This window comes from Chroicocephalus ridibundus, chromosome 5 (assembly GCF_963924245.1).
Source record: "Chroicocephalus ridibundus chromosome 5, bChrRid1.1, whole genome shotgun sequence".
NCBI lineage: Eukaryota > Metazoa > Chordata > Aves > Charadriiformes > Laridae > Chroicocephalus > Chroicocephalus ridibundus.
Genome location: NC_086288.1, coordinates 41,797,553 through 41,825,146, shown reverse-complemented (window position 1 = coordinate 41,825,146; position 27,594 = coordinate 41,797,553). Strand labels below are relative to the sequence as shown.

The window sequence follows — 27,594 nt, the reverse complement described above, 5'->3', positions numbered from 1 at the left end:
GGCGGCGGCGGAGCGGTGGGTAACGCTGCGGCACGGCACGGCACGGCACGGCACTGCGGCAGCGCCGCGCTCCGCCCGCCCCGGCCCCGGCATGGTGCTGCGCGGGGCGCGCTGAGGGGCACGGCGGCGGCGGGCGCTGCCGCGGGGCGGCGGGCGCAGCGGCCGAGGGGGAGCAGCCGCGGGCAGGTGAGCGGGCGCGGCGGGGGCCGAGGTTTCCCCGGCGGGCGGGTGGGCGGCCGGCGGTCCCGGGGAGGCGCTGCCCGCCGCCGGCACCTGCCGCGGCTGCCGGCGAGCTGCGGGGTGGCCGCGGAGCGCCCCGGTCCCCGGCGCGGAGCCGCCGCGGGGAGCCCCGGAGTGGGCGCGCTGCCTCGGGGAAGCCTGGAGGTCTGGAGTAACGGGGACGGTGGTCGTGCCCGGGCGAAGCGCGGCGAGCCTGGCAAGCCCGACATCGTCCCTCTCCCGCGGCGGCTGTTCGCGGGGAGCCTGCCATGGAGTCACCGCGCCACGGGAGTGGAGTAACGTGGTGTTCAGCGTGAGAGTTCAAGAGATTAATTGAAACCGGCACCGGGGCTTGCCGGAAAGTGTGCTTCTTTAGAAGAAAAAAAAAAAAAAAGCTACTGAGCCCAAAGGTCTTACCGGAGACCCGCAGCCTCTGCGCTCCCGCCGCAGCCCGCCGTCGGGATGCTCGCTGCCGTCCCGCAATGGGCAGGAGAACGGGGGGTATGGATGCGGTACAGAGACCTCTGCAGCGGAGCTGATTGCTTAAGAGAGCTTAAACTGTGCTGCTTCAAATTTATAATATGGGGTGCCTCCTGATATTTTGCTTTAATTACCCTTTGGCTTGACAGGATGGTCTCATGAGATAAAACTCAATTTCCGAAGTGCCCCGAGGGAACGACAATCTAAAACTTCATCGCGGTCTTGCAATAACTATCAAATTGTTTCTTAACGGGGCAAATTCGAACAGCGTAGGACGAGCCAGCTTAAGAGAACAGAGAGCACTACTGAGCAGGCACTTTTCTAGTGCATTTATCTGGAGAGGCTTGTAAGAGACTGCGCTTCCTAGCACTCCTCTTTCAGATGTTAAATGGAAGCCTCTCAAATGGAGCTACCCTGATAACCCCGCTCTGGAGAGAAAAGTACCAACTGTGTAAGCAATGCTCATTACTGAATGCGACCTGATTTGGTATGTATTTGCTTGAGAGACTGTAAAGTTAGTTCACAGGGAAAAAGACAGAAGAGTTAAAAGGAAAAAAATGTAGCATTTTAGTTGTTGTGGAAGAGTTTCTTTCTTCACTGCAGTAGGACAAAATACAGCAGATACCTTTTCAATGGAGATGATGATTGCATGGCAGGAATCTTTTGTCTGGCTTAGTGTGTACGGTTAGCAACAGCACCAGTGATATACTTGTGGTTGGTGTAGTAGGAATCCTTTTTTATTAGAAAGCCTTCTCATTTAGACTGCAGTATATCAACATCAGCTGATGTTGAATGCAGCTTGCAAAGCTGGAGTGCACATTGTACACCCTTTTTTTTTTTTTTTCCTAGGCCTAGACAAAGAGCAGAACATCCACCCAAAAAAAAAAAATTTTCTTCCTACTTTAATACAGTGATATGTGGTATTTATCCAAGGCATGTTTCCCATCCTGAAAGGCTGGAGATAAAATCAGTTGCTCTTAAAACATTTAACACATGGTGGAAGCGTGGCAGTGAAATCTGAAGTGATCTATATTGTACAACTCCAGTTGCCTCCCTGCCCCGTCCCCTTTGCCTCCCTGCAATTAGACAGGTCCTGTTCTAATATGGAGGAGGAGGATGGAATCGGCACAGGCACCTGGTTAAAGTGTATTCATCACTTTAACCAGGGGGAAAAAAAACAAACAAAACCAACCAACAGAAATATTCAAAGCCACCCCCATACAGTTTAGGAGAGGGTCATGTTTGTGATGCAATGATATGGGTGCTGGGGAATGATTTAAATGGAATAAAACAAATCTCCAATTCAGTTCTTGTCTAAAAAATTTGGAATCTGAGGACTGGCATTTCTTTTGTGGTTTAAACTTCTTGTCAGTGTTAAGGACCCACTGAGATAAAGATGCAACTTATAATAGGGAGAGTGAGCTTGCCAGGAGCTAAAGTAACCTGTCCTGAGCTTTGCTAGCGGTGTCTTCTTTCTCTGTCAGGAAGTTGCATCTTTGCTAGAAGTTTTTGCAGCCACAAATGCCTATGACCCTACTTTGAGATATCCTAGACCATATTAGTAGGTCACCAGAAGACACTGGTGTAAGACCAAGCTCCTGGGTACTTCCTGGTATTTTTTCATTTTGAGCAGATTCCTGCCCATCCATGCAGACTTGTGTGCCTTTGCAAACCTCTCTTTGTAGTCTTAATTTTGTTATTTAGTTCTGTTAACTAAAACGGTGGCATTTTCTGTCCACATACAGACCCATCTTAGAAACATCATTTCCAAGACAATGGAGATGCTATTACTTTTCAGCAGTTACTACGATTAACGTCATTTGTAGCAGCATTTTAGAGCATCGTATTTTCTGTCTGCCAGGAAGGCTGAAAAGGGCAGTCAAAATTTCTACCTATTTGCGTCAGGATAGAGGAATTCAAACAGGTTTAGTGATTTTGATTTAGCTATCTACAAAATTTTGGTAGTGGGCTGTCTTATTTCAGAGTAAAAGTAATTACCAGGACTAGCACCTGTTCATTAGGAATAAGGAACTCTGTACAGATGTGTGTAAATGTCTTGTTTTGAAAGAGGGCCACCACATGCAGAGGAATTGCATTAAGAATAACACACCTCGCCTAAACTTAACATTTAATTCACATGGTTCTGCCACTCTGAAAGTTTTATAGCAAGAAAAGATTTCTGCTGATATTTTTAAGTCATGCAGGGCCAGGGCACGTATATGGCACTGCAACTGCACTCCTGTGTGTGTGGTCCCCAGTCATACGTGCGTGACTGTGTGGTATGCAGTCCTACCGACAAGACTGGATGCAGAGAAAATCGTGTTATTTTAATGCTACATTTTTCAATCTGACGTAAAAATAACTGGTACAAACGTCTGAAATTATAGAGGTTCTGTAGTAAACTTTTGAGGGCTTCCAGCTAAATTATTGCATATGTGTGGCCTTACATAGACATGCTTGGAAAGGGCTAAATTGATAATGTTTGTGTACAAGTAAGTTATTGTGTTATTATCATTACATTATTGTGTGGTGCAGGGCAAACTCCTTTGAATCCTGTCTGCTGTCCCCTTTGTTACTTGTGGAGGAAATAGGCACAGGCACTTTTAACCTGAAATGATCATTTTCTACTGCAATCAGTCATGAATGGTTAGGTTCCTTTAAATTCCCCCTCTGACAAGGTTAATCCTGTTGTAATCACCGCATCCACGTGTAACCTCTTTGCCCTGTATCCCGGAAACCAATAAATGTGAAAGCCAGTCATTAAAAATTATACCCATCTTGCAGTTCTATAGGGAAGGAGAAGAACTAGTCATACTAAAACCTGTTTTCTCCTATTTTTTTTTCTCTTTTCTATTCTAACTAAAATGGGAGCCTTTTGTTAAAATACTATAATGAAAACTGTATCAGTGCATTGAAAACATTCCCTTATTCAAAGCACATATAAAATTTAGAGTTTAAATATCGTAAGTCTTTAGCCCTGCAAAGCCCTTCATATCTTTGTTTAAACAGAACTTAATTTTTAATTTTATGTCTCGTTTCAATGGCCTACATCTGGAATTTTTCTTCTTCATTTGGAAGAGGAAAACGATTAGATGTGCTTAAAGGATGGTTACACAGCTCAAAAGAGGAAGAGGAGGGAAGTGAATCAGGCCGCATTCTGCATTGCTGTGTTCTTAGCAGGGTCACATAAGCCATGCCAAGAGCATACGAGAGCTGTTGTGTTTGCTGACTTTGGTTATTTAAACTGTTGGCAGAATAATGCCTACAGAGTGCCGGTATAAATAAAAGATAAGAGGTGTGTAAAGAAAATGAAAGATAACTTGGTGAGGCCAGGCATTACGCAGATGTCTGTGGAAGTGCGGGAGAGATTCTCTGTGCATCTTCTTTGTTCCTCCTTTCTCAACAAAGGGGACTTTTAAGCATTGATCCATCTGCGTTTACTGCAACAGTAAAGCAGCAGCTGTGCTGAAAGCTCACAAGGAGTTAAGCAAGTGTCTCTTAAAGCCATACAGATGTTTCTGGAATAATAGCTTTGTATACAAAACTATATTGAGTGGTTATTGTCCAGCCTCCACATAAATACAAATGCTAAATAAATCTAGATAATCTACATAAACAAAGTATTTATTTGTAAGATCAAAAATCCAGTAGCGTGCATACCTAATAACATAAAAGATGGGCCTTAAAAAGTCTCCACTATGGAGAGTGATGAATCTGCTTTGTGATCTGGGTAGCCCATAACTCAGTAGGACATTTCCACCACAGTACCTGTCTTGATTAAAAACAGCAAGCTTCTCCACTAAATATAGAACTTTGCTTTGTTTTTACTGGAGTCATTAAAATACTTCCAAGAAAGAACACTTAAATTGCTCAGTCCCTATCAGAATGGACGTACAAACTACAACTTATTTAATGAAAAGTTAAGCATCCAGGTTGCCTGAATGTTTTTGTTACTTCAGTGTATTTCGCAAAAAGTTGATTTGACAGGGCAGAGATGCTGGGATTACAGGAGCCGCAACATCAAAAGGGGACTTTACAGAGGTTTGGCATTCTTGACTTACTTTTAAACAATCTCTTCAATAATTACCTACCAACAGCCTTCATCTGTTCATTTTTAGGTGAACGGATTAGGGTCCCTGCGTGTTCGTTGGCATGAGGGGCATACACACCAGACCATTCAAAGACATGGTTAAATCAATGAGACCATTCAAACACTTAAAGTGAAGGGGGTCTTAAAGTCTCTAAGAAGTCATATGCTTGCTAGTTTTGCAATATGGAGATGTGAAGTAGGACAGAGAGGAAAAAACCTCAGGAGAAATTTACAGAAAAAATATTCCAAAATATTTACACACTTGTACAGGCAGCATGAAGAACTCCTTGTACCATTGCTGAACAGAATGGCAAGTGCTTCTTTCCCTACAGCAAAAGTCTGGATATAGCATTCATTTTTGATCACACATATAAAACGTGGAATCACTTTATTGCTTGATGCTTTCTTGCTGTAATTTATTGATACGCTGTGGAACCCTGAAACTAAGATAACTGCATCTTAAAGTCATTAACTTTACTCTGTTACATCCTACAGCGTTGGATGTGTTCAGAACAAAGTAACTTTAGAAGCTACTCGTTACAAATTTTACTCCCTTTCTGCCATCAATGAGCTAGGCCCTTGGTTTTTCCATTTTCTTTCTTTTGTTATTTATCATTTGTCACCTTACAAAACAAACTGACAAATGTTTGCCTGTGATAGATTACCAGTGCCTGGAAAACATAAAATTAATTCATAGGCTTCTTTATTATCATTTCTTTTAGACAGAAGTTTTATTAAAGGGCTCCAAGTTGCCATACTGACAGCCATTCTTGTTCATTGCCCGGGGCTACACACTCAGAGGACAGTGACTACACAGAAGATAGTTAAGTACCCACATTCTGCATAAACGACCATAATCTATCAACCTATATCAACCTATATACAACTATCTATCTATCAACTATATCAATCTATCAACCTATATCAAATTATATACAGTCTCTCTTGAATCTTCCTGAATTCCCAGCCCTTTACTTTATTTTCTGTCAAGAAATTGCAGTCTAGTCATTGTTAATCAGAAGTTTCTTCTCTTTCCTCTCGCTGCCTCATCTTGCACCTCAGTTTCACTGAAATTTGTCTCATTTTCATATTATGAGAAGTAGTAAATACATTGTCTCAGCTGTCTTCTTTACACCATTCAATATTGTGTGTATTTTTAATAACATCTCTTCTTACTCATCTACCTTCTGAAGTCAGTTCTCTGAAAAGGTTGTCTTAGTCTATCTTTGAGTCTGACTTATTTCTGCTTTATTCTATTTTAAGATTAGATTCACCACAACTGACAATTCTCTAATCTATCAGCAGCTAATAACCCATAAACTTTAGAGTCTGACTATCTGCATTTGGAGAAAAAACCCAGCATTTGCTATTGCAGATGCCCTAAACAAGTAAGTACAATGGAGAAGACCACACGCATTTTTTTCAGGCTGTAGTCAACTCTCTCATCCTGTCTCATCATTCTAAAATACTGCTACTCAAAAATAAAAGGGTTATGAAGGGGATCATGAAGGCAATTTCTCAGCATCCCATATAGAAATTTTTAAGATTAGCCATATTTTTTCACATTGACTTCGCCATGGCAATTCTTGTATTTGTGTTCCTTAAGTATTAGAATTTCTTTAGAAGGAGCTGCTGGAGGCTGTCTGATCCAACACCCTGCTCAAAGCATGGCCAGTGTAGACCAGTGTGCTCAGACTACGTCTAATCAAGTTTTGAACATCTCAAAGGATGGAGATTCCACAGCCCCTCTGGGCCATCTGTTGCAGGGCTTGACTGACCCTCTGCTTAAAAATTTCTTCATAAATAATCCTAATTCCTGTTGTTGCAGCTTGTGTCCTTTTTCTCTTGTCCTTTCACTGCGCATTTCTGAGAGGAGCCTGGGTCTGTCTTCTCTATACTCTCCCATCAGGTGGCTGAAGGCAGCGAGTGTGACACCAAGTGGCTGAGCACACGTGGCTGGGGCAGTATCACACATCTCTGATGAGAAGTTTCTAAAAGATCCCCAGGCAGCTGAAAGCAGCTGAAGAGACTGAAACACACACATAGTTGGGAGCTGCTGCCCAATTGGGAAGCCCTGTTCTAGATGTGCAGAAGCATGCTCTTCATCTTAGAAACCTCACCAGCGTGCCACCTATTCAACAGAGCCAGGGAAACAGAAACCCAAGAAATTATGAAGGACTGAAATCCCCCTAAGGAGAATGAACAGATCATCTCTTTTGGAACCAAGCCTTAATATTTTATTGACTAGCAAATTACTAGAAAAATAAGTCAGAAAGTTTCTGGTAGTTGTAAATGAGTGACACTTCTCTTCGTCTGCCTGTCTGGACCCTCATAGCTTAACCTTTTCAGTAGGTAGTTCTTGCTCCTAAGCCCATGAACTGTCAGTGAGCTTCTCACCTTCCATGTGGTGTAAGTTCCTTCATTTGCATTCCTGTTCCACTAAAACCTGTTAACTTTTACTTTTGCTCAGTCTGTAAAGGCATTACCCATGGAAAATAGGAAAGGTAGCAAGTAGTTTTTAAATAATAAAGAATTACCTTTAATTTTGTTTTGTAGCATCATCCTTGATACTTATTTATAGACACATGAGAATTAGAACGAAAATCATTTCATTTTCTTGATCACTTACAAGCAAGATAGCATTGGGATGTTAAAGCTATAGGAACATAATTTATGCATTATACAATAAGCTGGCCTCTTGTACTTCACTTCTGAATTGAATAACCTCACAGTTAATAGGATTACACATTATTCCAAGAACAAGAACAGGCCAGTCTTACAGAAGTGAGCGAGCCAGGAAAAGGTATGCACCACTGCCCTCCTCTTCTGTTCTTTTGTGCTCTGTCATCATGTTATTCTGCACAAATGCAGTACTTACAAATGTGGCCCCTCATGCACAGTCATTTTCTTTGGTGGCAGTAATACTGGGAAGCAAACTCATCTGTGACATGAAAAAATAAATGGTCAATCAGAACATGTCTCTGAGCGATTAATGTTCCCAGCCAGTCTGAGCTGTAAGTGCCTTCTTTTTAGACTGATGCTTGATTTTGGACAGAGAAGTTTTAACCTCCGTTTTTGTCCCTGTGTCACATAGTCAGGAGTAACACCACCACCTTGCAGCTGTGCTTCTTCTGGAGCACGTTCCAGGGAACTTCTCTGGATAGAAATGCATAAAGAGCACCATAAAGCTGGATATTGTGTCATGTATAAGAAAAGCCTGTTATAGTTCCCTCATGTGGCACAAGTCTCATGCAATTTCCCTTGCAAATTAATTCTGCAAGCAGTAAATTTGTTACTTTCATATTTTTAGTTTATACCATTTGGGTTGGGGAAGAAAAAACCAAAACTATTTAATATAAGGACCACTGGCAACCATCTTTCAGTGGTAAATGTTGCTACCGATACAATACAGCAGGGTAAGTTATCTATATTTATCTATGTTCTAGGTGCTGGAGGAGAGTTTGGGGATTCCTCTGATTCCATCTTGGGCAGTAAGCCTGTCCCTGGCTACAACTTCAGGTGGAAAAGGTAGCTCAGAATAGCTGGGGGTTTTCATTTGCCTTTTCATGCACCACAGTTTTAAAATTAAAGAAATAAATAAAAAGAAAAGGAAAAAAGTATATTGTAAACTTTTACTTTTTATAAGTCTTTTTCAGTTAGCTCACGTGCTTTGGGGATGGGAGAAAGGAACGCTTACATTCTTTCTGTGACCAGAAATTTAACTTTTTGTTTATAGCAACCCTTTTGTGGCAAAAATGCTCCCAGAGACTCAGTCTGTTTCTACAGAGTAATACTCAAAATTGCAGATGTCCTCTTCCATTAGTGTCCTATGCTACTGTCAGTCTTGAGGAGTTAGTACAGGAATCTTTGTTTTAGTCTAGTCAATCCAGCTTTCTCTGACTTTTGGGTCAGATTAAAAGGTTACAATTTTGGCTGCCGTCATCAGGTTTATCATGGGCCACAGCTAATTACCGCCTCTTGTGGCCAAGATCCAGGGTGACAGCACTGTGCCCACTTTTCCAGTATTCTGTATTCTCTTTCTTCTTTGCCAGAAGTGGGCAGATAGCACTAGCAGTCCTATTTCAGTCTCTTAGCCTTATCCCCATTCAGTTGCGTGACTGAATCATAACGCATTACATCGCTTAAGTTTAACAAAGCAGCTGGCTCACAGATTTATTTTCCCTGATATCCTCAGGCTGTTATTGTGCCTATGGCAAAGCAGTAGGAAAGAAACTCTCAGGAAATCTGCCTTTACATCAGAGTCTGGTGTGAGCATATTTTCTGTGCTTTCAGTTCTCTCTCTCTGCTTCTTCCTGCTTTTCTAACTGGACTCTAGCATTTTTGGTCCTGCCCCACAGGTTAGCAGAGGGTCCTGGACATGCAGGTCCCTGCATGGCCATCCTTTAGCTTCCTCGTGCTAGTGGAGGCTGAGAAAACCTTCTTTGGTTTTTTCCATTTATTTTTTTTTTTGTTCGCCACTAACAGTGCAGGGATACACACCAAAGAGAAGATTCCCTGTCACTTCCTAGTTGCCCTGGGAACATTTGTCTAAACTTGCATCTTAAGACACCGTTCTTCAGAGACATCTCTCCCTGACTTCTCAAGCATACTCAAGTGTCCATCAAGAGCACTTCCCTGGATGGCACGTGAAAGCAGCAGCCACCATTTCCAAATACTCTGCTTTAAACCTGCTGCCTGGTTATTCCTCGCACTAGCCATCAAACTGTATTTATTTCAAACAGAAATGCATGTGCAGAGGTGTTTAGCGTGCTGTCAGGATTCAGTGGGCCACCAGCTGCCTTGAGCTTCCCAATACACTGTGAGCCCTTACAGGTTTTCTCTTCACCCCTTGGGGTGATGCTGTTTCATTTCCTGCTGGAATGCAAATTGCTCTCCATGCTAAACACCTTTTTTGATTGCCACTGATTTTACTGCCATCAAAAATATGCTAGGCTCAAATACACTGATAACAAGCCACAGCCAGTAATTAGCAACACAAAGCTTAATCAATTTATGTTGTTCTTTTGCCCTTCCCATTGTCTTAATCCAGCCAGTCTTTGTTCCTGTTCCCTTGCCAGGAAGTGTGACGTGTCTTTTGGCTTTTCTGTATGGCGCAATGCAGATCTGTAACACTGTACAGAAACATTTTATAGAGTGAATATGTGTAACCATAAAGAATGGCTGTCTCCAAGGTTAATGGAGTAGTAGAAATGAGATGTAAATAGTTACTGAAGTGAATAGGCAGAATTGAAGGATTTTTTCCAAAGTGTAGATGCAGACAGGCTATACCTATACAGAACTTCAAAAGCGCAGGCTCTACACGCTTTGCATAATTGGAAATGGATTTCTGAAGTCATTGTTTATATAGCTTTATATGGCAAATGAGATTTGCATATTAATTTAAAGCTAAAATTATTCTGGCTATTCAAGGCAAATATTTCCACATTCAATAATTAGAAAAACAGAGAAAAAAATGAGGGCAGGCTTGGAGTTGTGACTAGCATCCACGCATGCCATGTGTGCAGCTTATCTAAAAAAACCATAGTTTGTCATTTCTAGTAATGATTTATCCTACAAAATGGAGGAAACTATTTTGCTCTTTTAATAGCAGTTGTCTCTATTTGTATGAAATCAAGTTTTTTGCCTTGCAGAGAACAGGGGATGGGGAAGAAAACAACCCAAATCAAGTATTTCCAGTGAAAGACAGTAATGTTGTTTTCTTTCCTTTTTGAATAAAGACTAAAAGAGGGAAGGGGATTGATTGTTTGTATTTTAGAGTTTCCTTTACATATAGATCTGACCTAACATTGTCAGCAGTCATTTTCCATGCAAAGGTGGATAAGTTACCGTAGTGTCAACCAAATCCGTAATAAAATTTAAACAGTTTTGCAAGTAAAATGATCATTTGGGGAAGGTTCATTAGATGCTTCCTGTTACCTGTATTTGGATTCCAGGTAGATTCCTCTAACTAATAAGTTTCACTAAGTTTCAATTACGTATCTTGCAAAAACATGAGTAAAACCAATGTAGTTAGATATTGCGATGTGATTTTAACATGATTTGTAACCCTTAGACTCTGAGTGAAATTTTTGAAGGCACTCATTTTGCGGCCAACTGCCCTCTGTCAATACTGAATGCCAGTTGTGTTCACTGGGAGCATAATGAGGCCAATAGAGAGCACGTTTGTAACCCCCCCCCCCCTCTCTCTACGAACTGAAATCACTGCTTAAGACAAGGCCCACTGTTGATGATTAGCTGAGGGAAAATATTGTAGTGAGAGTGTGCAAAAAGTATACTGGCAAAAACGCTTAATGCCACACAAGGAATGGAAAAGTCCCAATTTCATTTGTATCTCAAAGAAACCTTACCTATAATTATGTCACCAGTCAGTATTTTTCTTTCTAATTCTGCCCTAAAAATGACATTGAAATGACTTTATCAATATACTCTTTTAAGAATATTCTCCCATGCTATGTTTTGTTTCAGAAAACTAAAAAATGCAGTAGCTTAAGAAAAGTGAATGGTCTGAAATGTTTTGCTGTATGTGCTATTGTATTTGGACAAAATTATATATATTAAGGATTCCAGCATCAGCTCCAAAAACCTTTCCTGGAGCAGTTCTTTCTTACACCATGTTCCACAATTCACCTAAGACCATGCACGTGACAGACTTGTGGTAGTGTCACTAAAGCTGGTAGTGACAGCTTTAACGTGCTGTACCTTTGTTTTTCCTGTTGATTTTGCAAATGTTAAAAAAAATAAGAAAAAGAAAAAAAAGAGAAAAATCTGTAGAACTTTTGGCATAAAAGTGTAGCTGCTGCTGTAGCTAAATTGCCGCTAAGTGTCTAGGTGATAAAAGCGTTCTCCCACGCCTGCCAGTCTGAACAACACTATTGTCAGGAAAATGTATGCATCTTTTTCCAGTAAGGATAAGGACTGTGATAACATTAGTATTTAGACAAGACACTGAGCTGATGGTTGTGAAATGCATTAATGGATGTGTCACTATTTTAAAAGAGCACATCTAATGGATTGTTTATACATGCCATCTCATTGTACTTATTTATTTATTTTATAGGATATTTTAAACATAAAATTGCACGGATCAAAGTAGAACTCTCCTGTGACCTCCTTGCCTCAAGGGCCTGCGTTCAATAGAACTGATCCCAGTTCCCAGCCAGTTGCGTACACTACTGAAGGAAAATGAACATACTGAACAGCCACCACTTCTTGTACTTTCTGCCTACCACACGCCTTGTCATCTTATTAGCAGCTTTGACAACTGCTGAGGATGTGAGTAATAGCACTTTCAACCGCACTGAAATGAACACGGGATCTGTGCCTGTGGTGATCTCCCGCATCGACCATATTATAGTCAAGGAGGGGAGTAGTGCCTTGATCGACTGCAATGTCCAAGGTAGTCCTAGTCCACATTACAGATGGTACAATTCCAATGGCCGCCTGCTCCAAGAGGAAGAGAATAAAGGTAAGATCTTGGTATTCATGCTGATGTAGCCTGTCCAGAGACATTTCTGATTTCAGCAGGTTGACCAATAACCTGAATTTAATGGCCTGACTGTGGTGTTTCCCTGTGTGAAAATATATGAAAGCCTGATGGCAGCCATAAATTTGTTGTGCACACCTTGGAAGAAAACAATAACGTTTTTATAATGTGTTATTTATAGCAACACATAGCAAGAAGCTGAAACACTTAACAGAAGGTGTAGACAGGCTTCTTTTCATTGGAAGACTTCGGGTTTGATTCTATTTCCCATTCTGTCCTCTTTTTGTTCTTCTCTGGCACCAAAAAAGACTAAAAAGCTGTTTTCCAACTCAAGGGAGGTTTTTCTTGACATATGGGAATAGTTTGTTGGCACGAATTCAACACAGTTAGCTCCCTGATACGCCTCCTGTCTTTATGCACAGTGCCATGGGTGTGTGAGAAACAGGAAGACGCCCTGAATGACCAAGAGAAAAACCTATATAGGGCAGCAGTTGGAATGACAAGCCAAGTTTGAGCCTTCCTGGCTGTAGTTAAGACTCCTCAGTTGCATTTGCCAGAGACCTTAATTACACATGAGCTTGTTTTCCTGAAATGGAAGGTTTGGGTGATAATCCTAGTTATATTCTAGGGAACGTTTCGGGGGGAATTGGGATGGTTTTGCACATGTAATCCTTCCATACTGACTTCTTTGTTCACAGCATGATGAAATAAACTCTTAGTTATTCATAATAAATGCACAATAGCTTGCCTAACTAATAGTTGACCGGAGGGAGAACTCTGCTATGACGGGAGTAATGATTGACCCAGCTGGATGTGCAACAGCATAGTGTAGCTGTAAAAGCTTACTGCATAACTGGTTATATTTTACTTTACAGTATTATATAATTTTCTGAGTAAAGCTAGAGAAAGGAAGTACTTGAGCTAGTAAGCAAACTTGCACATATAATTTGTGCAGTCATGGCAACATACTGTGATTAGTGGGCTAGAGTGTTTTACTAAGGCTCACTAACAAATTTTCCCCATTAGTCAGGCATCTAACTTTAGGTCTTTGTACAGTCAACTGAGAGAGGTAGATACTAACACAAATATTTAGGTAGGTGAGCAAAAATTTTGAGCAAATCGGTAAAAGTTGCAGATGTAGTATTAAGACAACATCACTTTAACTTAGACTTTCAACAGTGCGCTTCCTCCTTTAAGAAACTGACTGTCTTCCTGTAAGAAATATCTTCTAGCACAAGACCTTTCTTTATTATGTATAATTATGTTGAGATTGGCATTGAATTATCAAAACCCAGCAATGATACCTTTTTCTAATCATTGTTTTCTCATTAGGGTTCTACTATCTGCTAGGATCCACTGGCACAGACCCAGTCATTGAGTCACCGTTCAATGCCATTGTGTCATTTATAACAGTGGAGCCAGGATACATCAGCAAGGCATCTTGTCGTTTTACAATTAATAAAGACCTACTTAGCCAACATTGCAATTCAAAGAAATACTGAGCAGCCACTACTCTGTATTTTATCTTATTCTAGAGGTGGAGAAACAAGTGTCATCTGTTACAGATGCTGACATTTCCTCTGTAAGAGAGTTTTCCTCTGAATTTGCTTAACTTAGAAGATTGGGGTCATTTTTTTTATGTGAAGGTCTGCTTCAGACTGAGTTTTTTATTCTATATTTTTTTAATTTCAGGCAAAGTGATTCAACTGTTTTCAAGAATCAAGCTAGGGCAAAAAATAGTGTTTCAGCCAAGTTAAAAATTCTAAGTAAGAGGATAAAAAGATGTAATTAAGAACTGAGGCAGGGATCTTGTGGGAATACTTTCTACATAGGCTTCTACTGGAGATAGTGTAGAAAAAACAATTTGAATAATCCATGTTTAATTAGAAAAACTTTCAAAATGGTAAAAGCCCATAACTACTCTGAATTAAAGGCTTTTTTTGACTAATGAGTTTCAGAATTGCCTATAGATCCTTCCTTGAAAGAAATATAGTAAGAAAATAGAATAATCTTTTTAACAACAAAAGAACTTCCATGAAAATGATAAAATAAATGTAGAAGCAAGGTATGCACCAACCTGTGGCAGGACTGCAGTCCTTGCCTTGTGATTTACATGCATTGCACAGGGGTTTTGCGCTGTGTTATTCTTCTAGTCACAGATTCTGTGTCTTTGCTCAGCTGCCTTAATAGACTTAAATTGCAGCTGGTTAGGTTAGGTTTAAGGAAAAACAACTTTCTGATAGTAAAGATGGGTGAACACCTGAAATTCCTTCCTGTGGAAGGTTACTGAAATTCCATTACTGCCTTCAGCAGATACCTGTCAGGAACGGCTTGGGATTGTGTTACAGAGGTTGAAAACAGTTGAGTCGGCCTCGGAGCAGCAGTATGTATTAGATGATCTTGTTGGCATATATCAGGCTATGTCATTGTTTTAAAAGGAAACCTTCTGTATGACATCTCCCTGTATGACGAGTTCAGAAGGCTCAGAGGCACTCCTACACTTTCCCTCCACCATGTGAACACTTCCAGGGCTCGGTTTACATGAAGGAAAGAACTGACACCAGGCTCTCCTGTTGGAGTTGAATCATGTTTTTTGTAGCAAAGTTGCAATTTAATAAGTCATATCATAACGAATAAAGGAAAAAATGCACATCCACAGCTCTTAAATGGTAGTGATGCTTGAGTAAAACCACAGCTGACTTGGGGAACTAAAAATCTAATTCGTTACCAATATATAGTGGCAAACACAGTAACTAGCTGAATCTTGAATCACTTTAGCAGTGATAGGAGCACTGGATTTTAACATGTTGTTTAAAACTTAGTTTAATAGCTAAATTGTTCTGCTGTGCCAGGGTCCAAGGATATGAAATGTACCTGTACAATTACATGTAGTGACCAAATAAGTCGATTATATTGCACTGATAGAAATGACTTTTAAAAGTAAAAGGAATTCCATTGTGCTGCATAGAAGTTCATACCGGCAAAGAAGATATTCTTTTAATTGGTCATGGCACTTCTCTTTCCCATCCATCTTACTCCTCCTGTCCTATTTCCCTTTTTTAAAATCATACTTCAAAATTAGATTCGTAACACCTCACAGGGCAGGCAGTGTAGTATATGATGTCTGAAATTTTAGGGTTTTTAAAGTTTACATTAACAGAATTATATGAGATGCTGTAACAAAACACCACAAATAATTGTAAGAAAATGCATTGTCAGGGAACAAAACAAGGAGGGCTTAGTAGGTTTTTCTGCCTCACAGTCCCATTGTTACTGTTCTTTGAGGAAGTGTGGCATGTGTTTGGGAGGCTCTCTGGGGTAAGTAGTCCTCTCTTTGTAACTTAACTGACCATAAGATTGTGGTAGATGTCATGCATATTAACATCTTTTTATGAGACTTTTTTAGGGCATGATCCGATTATTTGCAGCTTGATGTCAGGGATTTGATAGCAACACAGCTAGGATCTTGGGCACAGACAGGCCTTTGCGATGGTAAATTCTTTGTTGTCTTGTGAACATTATTTCCTTCTTCCAAAATCTGAAGCCAGTTTGACAAAGGCGATGTTTAAGTCTATGCTGATCATGTGAACAAAATACTTGTAACTAAGTTACTCTGTCTCTTCTCCAGCAGGAAAATGGTGGTTTCTTGACAATGGGATACTAAACATTACCAGCGTGTCTTTTGAAGACAGAGGTAAATACACGTGTGTCGCATCTAATGCGTATGGCAGTGTTAACAACACTGTGACGCTGAGGGTTGTTTTTACCTCCGGAGATATGGGAATCTATTACATGATTGTCTGCCTTGTAGCTTTTACCATTGTTATGATACTGAACATTACTCGGTTATGTATGATGAGCAGTCATCTGAAGAAAACAGAGAAAGCAATCAATGACTTCTTCAGAACAGAAGGAGCAGAGAAACTCCAGAAAGCCTTTGAGATTGCGAAGCGTATCCCCATTATCACTTCAGCCAAAACGCTCGAGCTTGCCAAAGTAACCCAGTTCAAGACCATGGAATTTGCTCGCTATATTGAAGAGCTTGCTCGGAGCGTACCTTTGCCACCTCTCATCATGAACTGCAGGACTATAATGGAAGAAATTATGGAGGTTGTGGGTCTGGAGGAGCAAGGACAGAATTTTGTACGGCAGACAGCAGAAGGCCAGGAAACCACTGAAACAGATGATCTGTACATGATTCCGAACGCTTTGAAGCGCAGTGACTCTCCCACAGCTGACTCTGACGCATCGTCACTGCACGAACCACCTCAACAGATTGCAATAAAAGTGTCAGTTCACCCGTTGTCCAAAAAGGACTGCATGGATGGTCAGTCACAAGAAAGCATGCAGTTGGACACCAAGGAAGAAGACACTCCTCAAACACCAGCACTTCCTGCAGAGCCCCCTCCTGAGCCTTCTGCTGAACTCAGTTCTGATGATACAGCATTGGCAAATGACAAAAATACATGCGTTATATATGAAAGCCATGTATGATAGTTACTCCTGAATCTATGCATAGCAGGAAAATCAGGTGGAGCTCTTTTAAAAAAAATACATATTGTACTTGCCGCTAAGCCTTACCTGGAGACTATCATAGCAAAAGCATGTATGTGGATTATTTGGCACTTTCTTCTCAGTTTGACTTTAGTTTACCATGATGTATGGCAGAGTAATTGCTATTACATTAATATTAATTGCTCTTTTAAATTAGGAGTATTTCCAAGGAACATTTACCTCAGCATTTTCTAGGTTGGAGTCACCTGTAGTGGCCTCCTGGAAGTCATTGGTAGTCTTTGATGTAGGACACTTGAACTTACTAAACATAAAACTGGTTTTCATTTTCCTTCTTCACTCTTGTTATTTCCATCTATTGCATTTTTGCAAATATTATCTTGTGAATTTGAAATACTGCCCAAGAGGCAGCACTCCAGTAGCCAAATAAAATCCTAATAGATCCCATTTACAAACCCTGTTTGCTCAGCTGCGTTGTGATTTAGAGGGCTATTAAAGAAAGTTAAAATGTTTCCGATTCATTTGAGGCCACACTGCTTAGGCACACGGGAAATGGTTTTCCCTTTTCCATGGAATAAAGATGCCAACAATCGTTTTTTTTTCACATCGAGAAACAACTTTGAGGTGTATTTTACAGATGGGGAAGCCCATAAACATCTTCCAGAAAGTTGCAGTCCAACAGCTCTGCAGGGTTTTTTTGCATATATTTGAACATTTTTTACTTTGCCAGAAGTTCATATAGAAAACAGCTGCAAATATGCAAGATGTCTTGTTTTGTAGTAATTTGGTAGTAGTAAGTATGCACTACCTTACCAGAAAATACGCAAGTTCCTTAACAGTCCTCCAAATGCCAGTAATCAGCTGATGACAAGGCTGAAATGGCAGAAGAACCTTTTAATTGGGATTCTCAATTTTGTGCAGATTCATATTCTGAAGATCAATCCTAAATTCATCTATAAGCATAAGTTTGAGAGTGTTTTATCCAAACTGAAAAAAAAATATTAAAATCAAGTGTTCTGTGAAATTACAATGACCATCACACAAGCTGTTTACTGTGTTATAATTGCTTTGGTATTTTAAGAACCCCTTACCTGTGTAGGATGTTCACTGCTTGAGTACATGTGACTCTACCCCAGTAAAGCTTTTATGGTCACAGGTGGCATTAAAAAGGATCAACATTTATGCCAGGAAATGCCAGGGGTGGAAGGGAAGGGATAATTACTGTTGCAGACAGACAATAAGACGGACCTTCTCCGGAGTGAGTATGGAAAGAAAGCACTTACAAGGAGGAGTCTGTGTAGGATTAATAGCATATTACTTAATTCCCTGACGCATATTTAATTTGAAACTAATGAACAAACTGTCACCTTATAGGTTTTAGGAAAGACTGTAGTCTAAGTATAGATATTCAAAATAAACCTGGAATCAAGTATATTGCAGAAAAAGAGGTCACTTAGGTCTGTGGGGTGGCTTTCTGGACATTTTATTGAAGTAGCCACATCTGCTTAAGGTGTCAGTTGGAGGCAATCGGGTACATTAACTGCACAGGTAATTGAGACCAAACAAAGTCAATGTTGCAGCTGTCTGAGAAAACCCTTGATAATAAACTGAGGTTTTATGTCAACTTCTCTGTGTTAAAGTGCAGAGCTTCACTAGCAGTGTAATACAGGAACACCCTATGACTTACAGAGGTGAAGCAGAGAAGGCTCCGTATTTATCTTTCTATGGTTACTAAAAAAAAATACATGTTTAATAACAGACTTCAGATTTTGTGACCAACTTGTGAAAATCACAGCATTCAGTTGCCTAACATTTGTGCTCACCACAGTGGCAGGCATCTATACAAAATGCATTTGCACATGCAAGGGCAAAGTCCTTTTAGGAATGTGGCTGGAAATATTTTCGTTCCAGCGAAGCAATATAAATCTAGAACACAGGGTAGATTAAGAGAATACCATAAAGAACCTCACTTCTGACCAGTGCGATTGAAAATACTACTGATGCAAACTGTTAACTTCTTGCTTGAGTCCAAAGTACATTTCTGTTTTTCAAGTTACTTAATTTGCTTCTAGTATGAAAAAGGATGAGGGTGGAAACAAAAGCAGGAGCTTGCACTAAATTCTTTTAATTCACCTTAACCTCCTGAAAAGAGGCATCTTGATTTTTCAGCCTATCCAGCAATTACAAACAACGCTCATGCATTCTAAAGTTACCTGCCTGGTGCCCGGCTGAGATTGCATAGATAAGCAAGGGTGTTCTCCTTGAAAGCATAAAAATAACTTTTTTTTTTTTAAGTTTCAAAATTATTTATTAAACTACACTATTTTAATTGTTTTTTAATTATGAACTTTTTTCAGTAGAGACCAGCCCCCTTCACATATTTATGCGGTGATTGGTACCAGGCAGTTCTGATCCTGACTGCTGCTCTCAGACTGTCCTCCAGCCTGTTTATTATTTATTTATTGAGAAACATTTGAGAGCAAACAATCCCCATGGTTTTCTTCAGTATCTCTGTGTAAACTTCCTTGAAGATACAGACTATGTTTTTTTCCAAAGGTTGCCCACAAAGAGCATGTATTTGAAGTACACATGAACAAATGTACATTGCAAACCACATTATGAGCAACAGTTATTTGTATGAGATGCACATAATAGGTGTTGTGCTGAATTCCCGCCGTTGCAAGGTCAAAGGGAACCTTGACTTTGCTGGAGCTGGACTCACTCGGAGCTGAGAGTTCACAGGTAGGAGTGGCCCAGCCAGCCTGCTATAAATTCTTTGGACATTTAGCTTTGTGGTATTACTGGAATAAGAGCAGATCAGCACTGTACCTGAAGAAAATACAGATTGTAATGGTTCTGGTTTATGTATTTTTTCTGTTTTCATGTATGCTGCTCAGTATCTTTATTCATCCATTGTATAACACGTGTAAGCCTAAGGCTTTTTACATGCTCTCAGGCACTTCCTTTCTGGGAGATAGATGGGAAGCAAGACCCAAACCCATCTTTCCTGTTCCAGACTTTCTGTGGCTGTGCTATTATGAAGTAAACAATTCTTTCTTGCAGTATTTCTTAGGGAATGGCTATTTTATGGTGCAAGAACACAATTAACAAATACAAAATTAATGATGGCTCTAAGAAAACATTAATATTTGCATTGTTACGTATTTTCATGCACCTTAAGCACTTCAGGGACATTAGAGCGATCTGTTCCCACGATTGGACTATGCACACCTTTTGTTACATTGTCGTATTTATTATGTCACCAAACACTAAGGTTCTTAAAACGCTCAGGGTCTGGAAAATCCAGTCCAACAGAATTTGCATTCTAAAAGCATAAGGAACACCAAGCCAGCCTTAGAAAGGAAAAGAGATTTGCAGGATATATTTACACCATTTAAAAATATTTTTGCCAAAATGTCATGAAACGTGACTAGATTTCTGCAGCACAAGAAACCAGTGTTGAATTTGAATTTGCAACTTCTATTCTTTTTTCACTAAATGTAAGACCATACAATCAAACCACTCACTATGTCCTTATTCAACATATTCTTTTTAAGCAGCATTTGTTTACTGCTGATCCTTTTTTCTTCTCCGATTTGAGTATGCTTGTCATGAAACCTACCCTTCAGTCATTTTTTGAGATTGTAATTTAAAAAATGTAAAAGAACCCATAGATCAGCATTTTGATGCAGGTTTATTGGTATTAGGTAGGGCACAGCGTTTGCTCCTGTGCTTAAAAATTACTGGATAAGACTTGCAGAATGGCATATACAGGCAGATATTGATTTTTTTAAAATCAGTGCCCGTTTTATTCTAGTGTACATACTAATGTCAGTTCCTTGATTTGAAGTTACCTTTTGACAAAAGTACTGTAACATATAACCAGGGCTTTCTGACATTCAATTTGGTTCAGATCAGCTAGTTCTGAAAAGCGTTAACAGTGTCGAATTTCAAAAGTTCTCATGGAATACCTTAGCAGCATGCTATTTTAAGAGTTGGCCTCTTAAGTATGCCATACTTAGTTGGACAACTGAAAGCTTCTTAGATGCAAAGGAAATGCTTGCACTAAAGTATCTTAAGTTATATTTCATTTATTATAAAATCCTTTTTGATTTTACAAGAAGTGTAAGACAAACCTGAATGTGTTCTTTTGAGAAGTAGTTACTGTATTTTGATTTGAATAACTGTTACAATTTTATAGTTCACAGCCGTAAACCACAAAGAGACCAGTTCATGCTGAAGTGGCAAAATGAAATGTGATCCAGCTTGTATATTGATCATTGTTTCAATAAAGAATTTGCACAGAGTATGTCGAGTTTGTACACACTCAACAAGATGATATTTTCCTAGTAAGAGTATGACATGGCTCCAGTTCAAGGGGAAGTGAACTATGTCTTTCATTGTACATCTGCTAATATTCCAGAAACTTTGATCAGGAGAAACAGTTATTTACCTAGAAAGGAAGTTTTAGTAAAGCTCCGAAAGGGAGCTGTTGTTGTTATTCAGAATGTAGACCCACTTGTTAATTGGTGGTGTTATCAATAGCCTAGCTTGCTGAAGTATGTAGCATCTTCCCTTTGGAAGCATGTCGGCGCTTACGCATGTAATCCAAAGGACTACTTTGTCCACTGTTGCCTTTCTGAGCCCTGTCATGGGCTTGCTGGTGTTTCAGAGTTGGGGCCAATGAAGTAAAAGTCTTTTCTCCCAGATGCACCCTAGTACCAAGACAAAATAGAAGTGTGTGTTGCCATACCCACCCCCTTTCTTTCATCCACCCTAAAAGGATGAGGTGAAATGGCTTTCCTGTCCTACAGCAGTTGGCCTATATGACTCCCTAATAGTCTTCAGCAGGGCTTAGCTGAAGCAGACGCTGTAATACCTTGGTCTGGTTCTGCTGGTGCTACCACAACTATCAGTCAGTGGCAGTCACAGAATCACAGAATGGTAGGGGTTGGAAAGGACATTTGGAGATGATCTAGACCAACCCTCCACCAAAGCAGGTTTGCCTACAGCAGGTTGGACAGGAACGCATTCATGCGGGTTTTGAATATCTCCAGAGAAGGAGACTCCACAGAGGAGCCACTCTGGGCAGCCTCTTCCAGTGCTCTGCCACGCTCAAAGTAAAGAAGTTTTTCCTTATGTTGAGATGGAATTTCCTGTGTTCCAGTTTGTGCCTATTGCCTCTTGTCCTGTCACTGGGCACCACTGAAAAGAGTCTGGCCCCATCCGCTTGACACCAGCCCTTTAGATAGTTACAAGCATTGTTAAGATCCCCTTTCAGTCTTCTCTTCTCCAGGCTAAACAGAGCCACGTCTCTCAGCCTTTCCTCATAAGAGAGATGCTCCAGTCCCCTGATCATCTTCATAGGCCTGTCTTTTTTGAACCGGGGAGCCCAGAACTGGACACAGTACTCCAGACGCAGCCACACCAGGGCAGAGTAGAGGGGGAGGATGACCTCCCTCGACCTGCTGGCCATGCTCTTTCTAATGCACCCCAGGATGCCATTGGTCTCCTTGGCCACAAGGGCACATTGCTGGCTCATGGTCAACTTCCTGTCCACCAGGACTCCCAGGTCCCTCTCTGCAGAGCTGCTCTCCAGAGATCAACCCCTAACCTGTACTGGTGCAAGCAGTTATTCCTCCGTAGGTGCAGGACCCTACACTTCCCCTTGTTGAACTTCATTGGTTCCTCTCCACCTAACTCCCTAGCCTGTCCAGGTCTCGCTGAATGAGATGAGATGAGTGGGGGGACTTGCCCTTTCACACATGAAAGATTTGCTCTTGCCAGCTGCCTGTTCTAGGCTAAAAAACAGACAATAGCAGGAAAACAGTTGATATTTTATGTTTTAACTCTGTTGTTTGAAAGAGTGCTCCAATTTTAAAAAATATTTTCAGAAGCATTTTCATTCAACAGTTTCAGTTGAGCTAGCAAGAGAGCTGAGAGATCCACAATTTATCTACAAATATCTGTGAAAAATAGTGAAGGGATCACAAACCGATCATAAAAATGGAATACATATGGCTAGACCCATATGCTATTTTATTGTCTCAGCACGTGACCCTGTCTTGCAACTGAGGCAGTTTGATAGGCTGTGACTTTTTTTTTTTAAATGTAGAACACCACCACTTCAGGATGCTCCCCTCCAGAATGCTGAACTCCTCCAACAGCTTTGGTGGCGCACTTTTCAGGAAGGCAGAGTACCACCGAGCAGTTGGTCCTAGTGAGCTACACTCCTGAACACTGTGAAACAGGCTCTCCCTGGCCCCAGTGCTTCTTATGAAGAGAAGATATTTATGATGCGGAGGAGACTGGCTTTCATCAGTACTACAGAGGCACTGCAAAGCTAAAAGCTGCTGGTGGGTAGTGTCTCCACAGAGACAAAGATGTCTCTGCTCTCCTAAGACTGGAGCCTGGGAAAGCCTGTGCGTAGCTCAGGGCTGGTACCCCAGATATTTGCAGTGCTACATCACCGCTTTCCCACAGGACTGGACATTTTCTAGCCCACATCCTGCACCAGTGCTTCGAATAACCAGCTAAGAGACTTGTGTATCAGTTCCTTTTCAGTGTCCATTTCTTCCATCTCTTCCTCTCTCTGTCTTAACTTCCTGCGCTTTTCTTCATCCCCACCAGGTCTGCAGCATTTCTCAAATGAGAACAGAGTGAAGTTAGTGGTTAGGGCAAGTGTTTCTGTACTTCAGGCACCTCTGTTCCAAACTGACCTTTCATAAGTCCCAAAATGGATTTTTTTCCCCAGCTGTACCAGGCTCTAATGCTATGTACTATATTTAGCTCTCTGTCTCCCAGGCCCAAACTGAGTCATTATACTCTTACAGTAAAAACTGACTCGTGAATCCATGGTATCATGTATAAGTCTGTAAATTGGTCAAAGATAGTAATATAAACTGAAGCTAAGTTACCAATTTCTTATTCAAAATCAGGATGTATTGCAGGAAACAATAAAAGTGGCAGACTTAGGACGCTCAAATTATGTAACAAGAACCTATTTCATACCACGACAAGATGAGGCAAGAATGAGAAAAATTAACAGCCAGCCTTGTATTCCGTGGAGAATACATGTAAAACCTTGCTTATGGTTGAGTAGAAATTTAGCACCAGTATCAAATCAATTTGCCATTCTATAGCCACTTCCCACTTTGAGAAAAGATTCCTGTTATATGGGCAAGCACCTTAGGCATGGAAATACTACATGAGTTATCAGAAAGAGCTTTATCTCCCTACCATTTTTGAAATTATTTTCAGGACTATTTAGCTATGCATCACAGGCCAACCACAGACTGCCACCCTGTCCTGTCCCGTCCTGCTGTGGAGCCACGGAGTTTGGGAGCTCCTGTTTGAGACGTACAAGCGGGTCTTTCTGAAATATTTCTGTCTTCCCTTGCATAGGTTTTGATTATACCACAAAATAAACCACTCATATTTATTAACAGCTCAGGCCCAGTTATTCTCAATTGATAATTACAGAGAAGCCAAATAAATGCCGTCACCACTTCCCTCTTTCTGAAGCCTCTTACTGCTTCCACCTTGAGATTATCCCTGACAGACAGATACCTCCTGAGTTGTTGGGGTATCCTTTAACTCCTTCCTGCTGGTGAGCACTACCTTAAGTCAGAAAGCAGGATTCAAAAAAAATATCAGCCAGAAAAAGAAGCTCCCTTCTAAGACGACAAGCGTGGATCCTGCCTGTTTAAAATGGTTCATTATCCTTCTCTCTAATATGTGCAGAGTAAACAGCCTCAGGAAAAGGAGGTAAAAAATGGAAAGAAATTTAAGAAGATTAAAATGGAAAATTTTTCTCCTCACTCAAAACATCCAGAGGTGATTTATCTTCAAAGTATATTAAATTTTAGCCCATTTAATCGTGTTCACGTGTTTTTAAAAATACTCAAGTGGAGAAAAAGAAGATTCCTAAAAACAATGAAATTTTCACCCCCAACCCTAAAGTAAATTATCACAAAAATACGAAACATATTGCCAAGCCCTTCTCTCAGGATACCTTTTATCAGGGAAGATATTTCTAGTCCATTTTATGGTTCTGCTTTGGTGACTGCAACTTCCTTAAGGGACTGATGGAAGTGGGTTTCTTTTCTGCTGTCTTCTTCTTGGTTACATATTCTCTACCCTGTGTGATCTCTTCTTTGTGTATAAAAATCAATATTTCACTGAAGATTTATCTTCTTGCTTCCTTTCCCCATGCTAGCATTCCATTTTGATACTTTTTTTTGTGTTTTGTTTTACTGTTTGGATTTTGGTTTGTTTGCCCTAAAATTCCCCACATTTTAAAATAAATCAGAGGATCCTAATGTTTTTTCAGTTGCCTGTTTGGGGGCAGGATCCCTCACACATGTCCGTATAATTCAATTTTAATTATGCAGATGTACAATTAACTACTCCCAGGTTGGTGCAGGATGAACTAATCAATAAGCTGAAGCAGATTTCTTTTGAAGAACAGCATCAACAGAACAGGTAAAGACATAATTCCTAAGATACAAGTGAAATAAGTGTCCTCAGTCACATATGGGTCTATGAATAAGTTACGTTCTTTTGTTTGTTCACTTCAAAAAAGTCACATATGACACATCTCTGCCTTAAATAATGTCTTTCTTTTTGCTTAGCTTCCTATCATGGATGGACTAGCGTATTTGCACAGTCCCTACACTTGTACATCAACTGTCCATTATCTGTATTGGTTTATCTTATTCATTGGAAAGCTCGCCAAATGCAGAGCCCTCTCTAAATTAGATATTTTTGAAGAGACTGCAGACAGCTTGGTGGCACTATGTAAATGGTATTCATTTCAAATGCATTGATAAATGCTTTTTCACTTTTTTTTTTTTACTAAAATGCTGTATTTCTATATAGGCTGATATCTACATATTAATAGAGTCTGTTTTTCTGTATCCTTGAACTAGAAACTCCAGTTTTTCACAAGTGTGCAGTAAAATGACAGTAATCTGCTGCTGAATAAAACTGCTTTTTAGAACTACAGTTTCTACATTTCGTAATCCCTGTGTAATCTCTATTAAGCAAGAGCTCATTCTTTAATATATATGCTACAAATGAGGTGAAAGGCTCCAAATCTGTTATTCATGTAGTCCGCATCAGACTACTAGTTATTTTATTAGAACATATAATAGACCTACCCTGACACTGTAACTCCTGTTTCAGTTACCAGAAATAGCCCCAGAGCATTAGCCAAATGTTATATGATACAGCACCACCGAGAACTATGTTCCTACTCTACACCAGTTTCAGAAAAAATCTCCAGAGAAAACCCATCCCTTCTCAGCAGAGAAGCAGGGACTGAAAGCTTCTGAAATACTTAACGCTTCACATGTTTTTCAGAAAAAAAACACCAACATCTAGGTAATTATTATGGATCTTTCTTGTAAAATTGATGCAGGGGCTAAAGTGCCATCATAGATGGAGCTCACTGCAGCATGGAAGCTCATCACTACCAGTAGGCAGCTGTCAGTTATCAGACAGTAGCTAACAACACTTCTCAGGGTCACGCATGATACTATAAGGAGGGAAGTGTTACTCCATATCATGTAAATTGGCAATGTCCAGGAGACTATGGATAGTGTCGCAGGATGCAGTCCCCAAACTGTTCAGGTGATGGCACTGCATCTGAAACCTCAAGCCTGTTTCCTGACTAGAGAAGGGCACTGGGAGCATCACCAAAGGCTCTGTGCTGGGATAGTGGAGTCAGACCCTTTCACGAGAACCTTCCTTTTGGCTTGATATTGTGACCAAAGTACCCCTCTTCTTTATTTGCTCTAGCACGACCTCATAGTTCTCCTTCAAGGGAGGCTAAACATGGGCTCTTCAGTGAGGCAACTGCTGAAGACCATGCAAATGCACAGGGGAATGAGCAGCTCAGCTGTACTGGCAGATGCGAGTTTGCCTTTGTACCATACCAGATAAAGACTCTCCCAGAGCCCTGCCAGCGTCTAAGTGGAAAAGGGCTGTGATGCTGTGAACCTGGACAAGCCGGAAGTAGATGCAAACAGGCAGGCGAGAGTGAGCTGGAGGCAGCCTGGGCCTGTCCAATAGACATGGAATTAAGAGGACAGTCCCACACTTACTACTGCAAAATACCTCCAGGAAAATCAGCTCCCTGCCCCTACCCCCTCTACTCCTGAGAGCTATGTCACCCATCATCAGCTCAGCAACATCTCCTTGTCCTTCTGCCTATTCAGGCTCTGACCAGACAGTTTTTGCTTTTACTGAGCAGCTACAAGGTTGTCTAATCCTAATGGAGGTTTGTTCTGGCTCTTCTTGCCCTGTCTCTCCCCATTACTAATTTACAAGAAGGCATGGGATTCACTTGCCAGCACACAAGTGAAAAGCGAGTCCTCAGAGACCTAACAGACCAACTATTCTGTTCTAAAGGAGGATGTGCAGAAGCTAGGCACATCAAGATGAATTAATAGATTTAAAGCCCCTGCCAGGTTAAACCCTGTATGCTTATTCATCTTCCCAATCTGTAATGGCAGGATGCTGGCCAGATTTAACAACGTACAACTTGACCTATTGCTGTGTTTTAAAGGGAGTTTTATATGATTTTTTTTAACCTACGCAAATTGAGCAATGAAGAGTTAAGAGAACACAGATTCCAGGCGTAATCACAATGCTTTCTTCTCACAATGGTAGGAATTGTATTCTGTGCCTATTTTCAATTTGCAGAACAAACACAGGATGTCCTAGACAAATCAATATTTTCTCAGTGATTGTGGTTGTCCTCAGCTTGCCTCCAGGTAACACAATA

At 40.6% G+C, this 27,594-nt stretch overlaps 1 protein-coding gene across 7 annotated transcripts; it reads left to right on the top strand.

The window, feature by feature from the left end:
• On the top strand, positions 1-25,843 carry MFAP3L (microfibril associated protein 3 like). Of its 7 annotated transcripts, none has more exons than XM_063335749.1 (4): positions 1-186; positions 11,868-12,275; positions 15,925-15,987; positions 16,105-21,101. In XM_063335749.1, the coding sequence occupies exons 2-4, from the start codon at positions 11,993-11,995 to the stop codon at positions 16,785-16,787; spliced, it is 1,029 nt and encodes a 342-aa protein (XP_063191819.1). In that variant the 5' UTR covers positions 1-186; positions 11,868-11,992; the 3' UTR covers positions 16,788-21,101. The 7 variants fall into 7 exon arrangements, with proteins under 7 accessions (XP_063191819.1, XP_063191818.1, XP_063191817.1 ...); XM_063335748.1 differs by having other exon boundaries at positions 15,922-15,987; XM_063335747.1 differs by having other exon boundaries at positions 15,925-21,101.
• The last annotated feature ends 1,751 nt before the right edge of the window (positions 25,844-27,594 follow it).

Coding starts and splice junctions, on each gene's coding strand:
- MFAP3L (XM_063335746.1), top strand. CDS start 11,993: ATGAACATACTGAACAGCCACCACTTCTTGTACTTTCTGCCTACCACA. Junction 12,276..15,921: donor CCAAGAGGAAGAGAATAAAG/GTAAGATCTTGG, acceptor TCTCTTCTCCAG/CAGGAAAATGGTGGTTTCTT.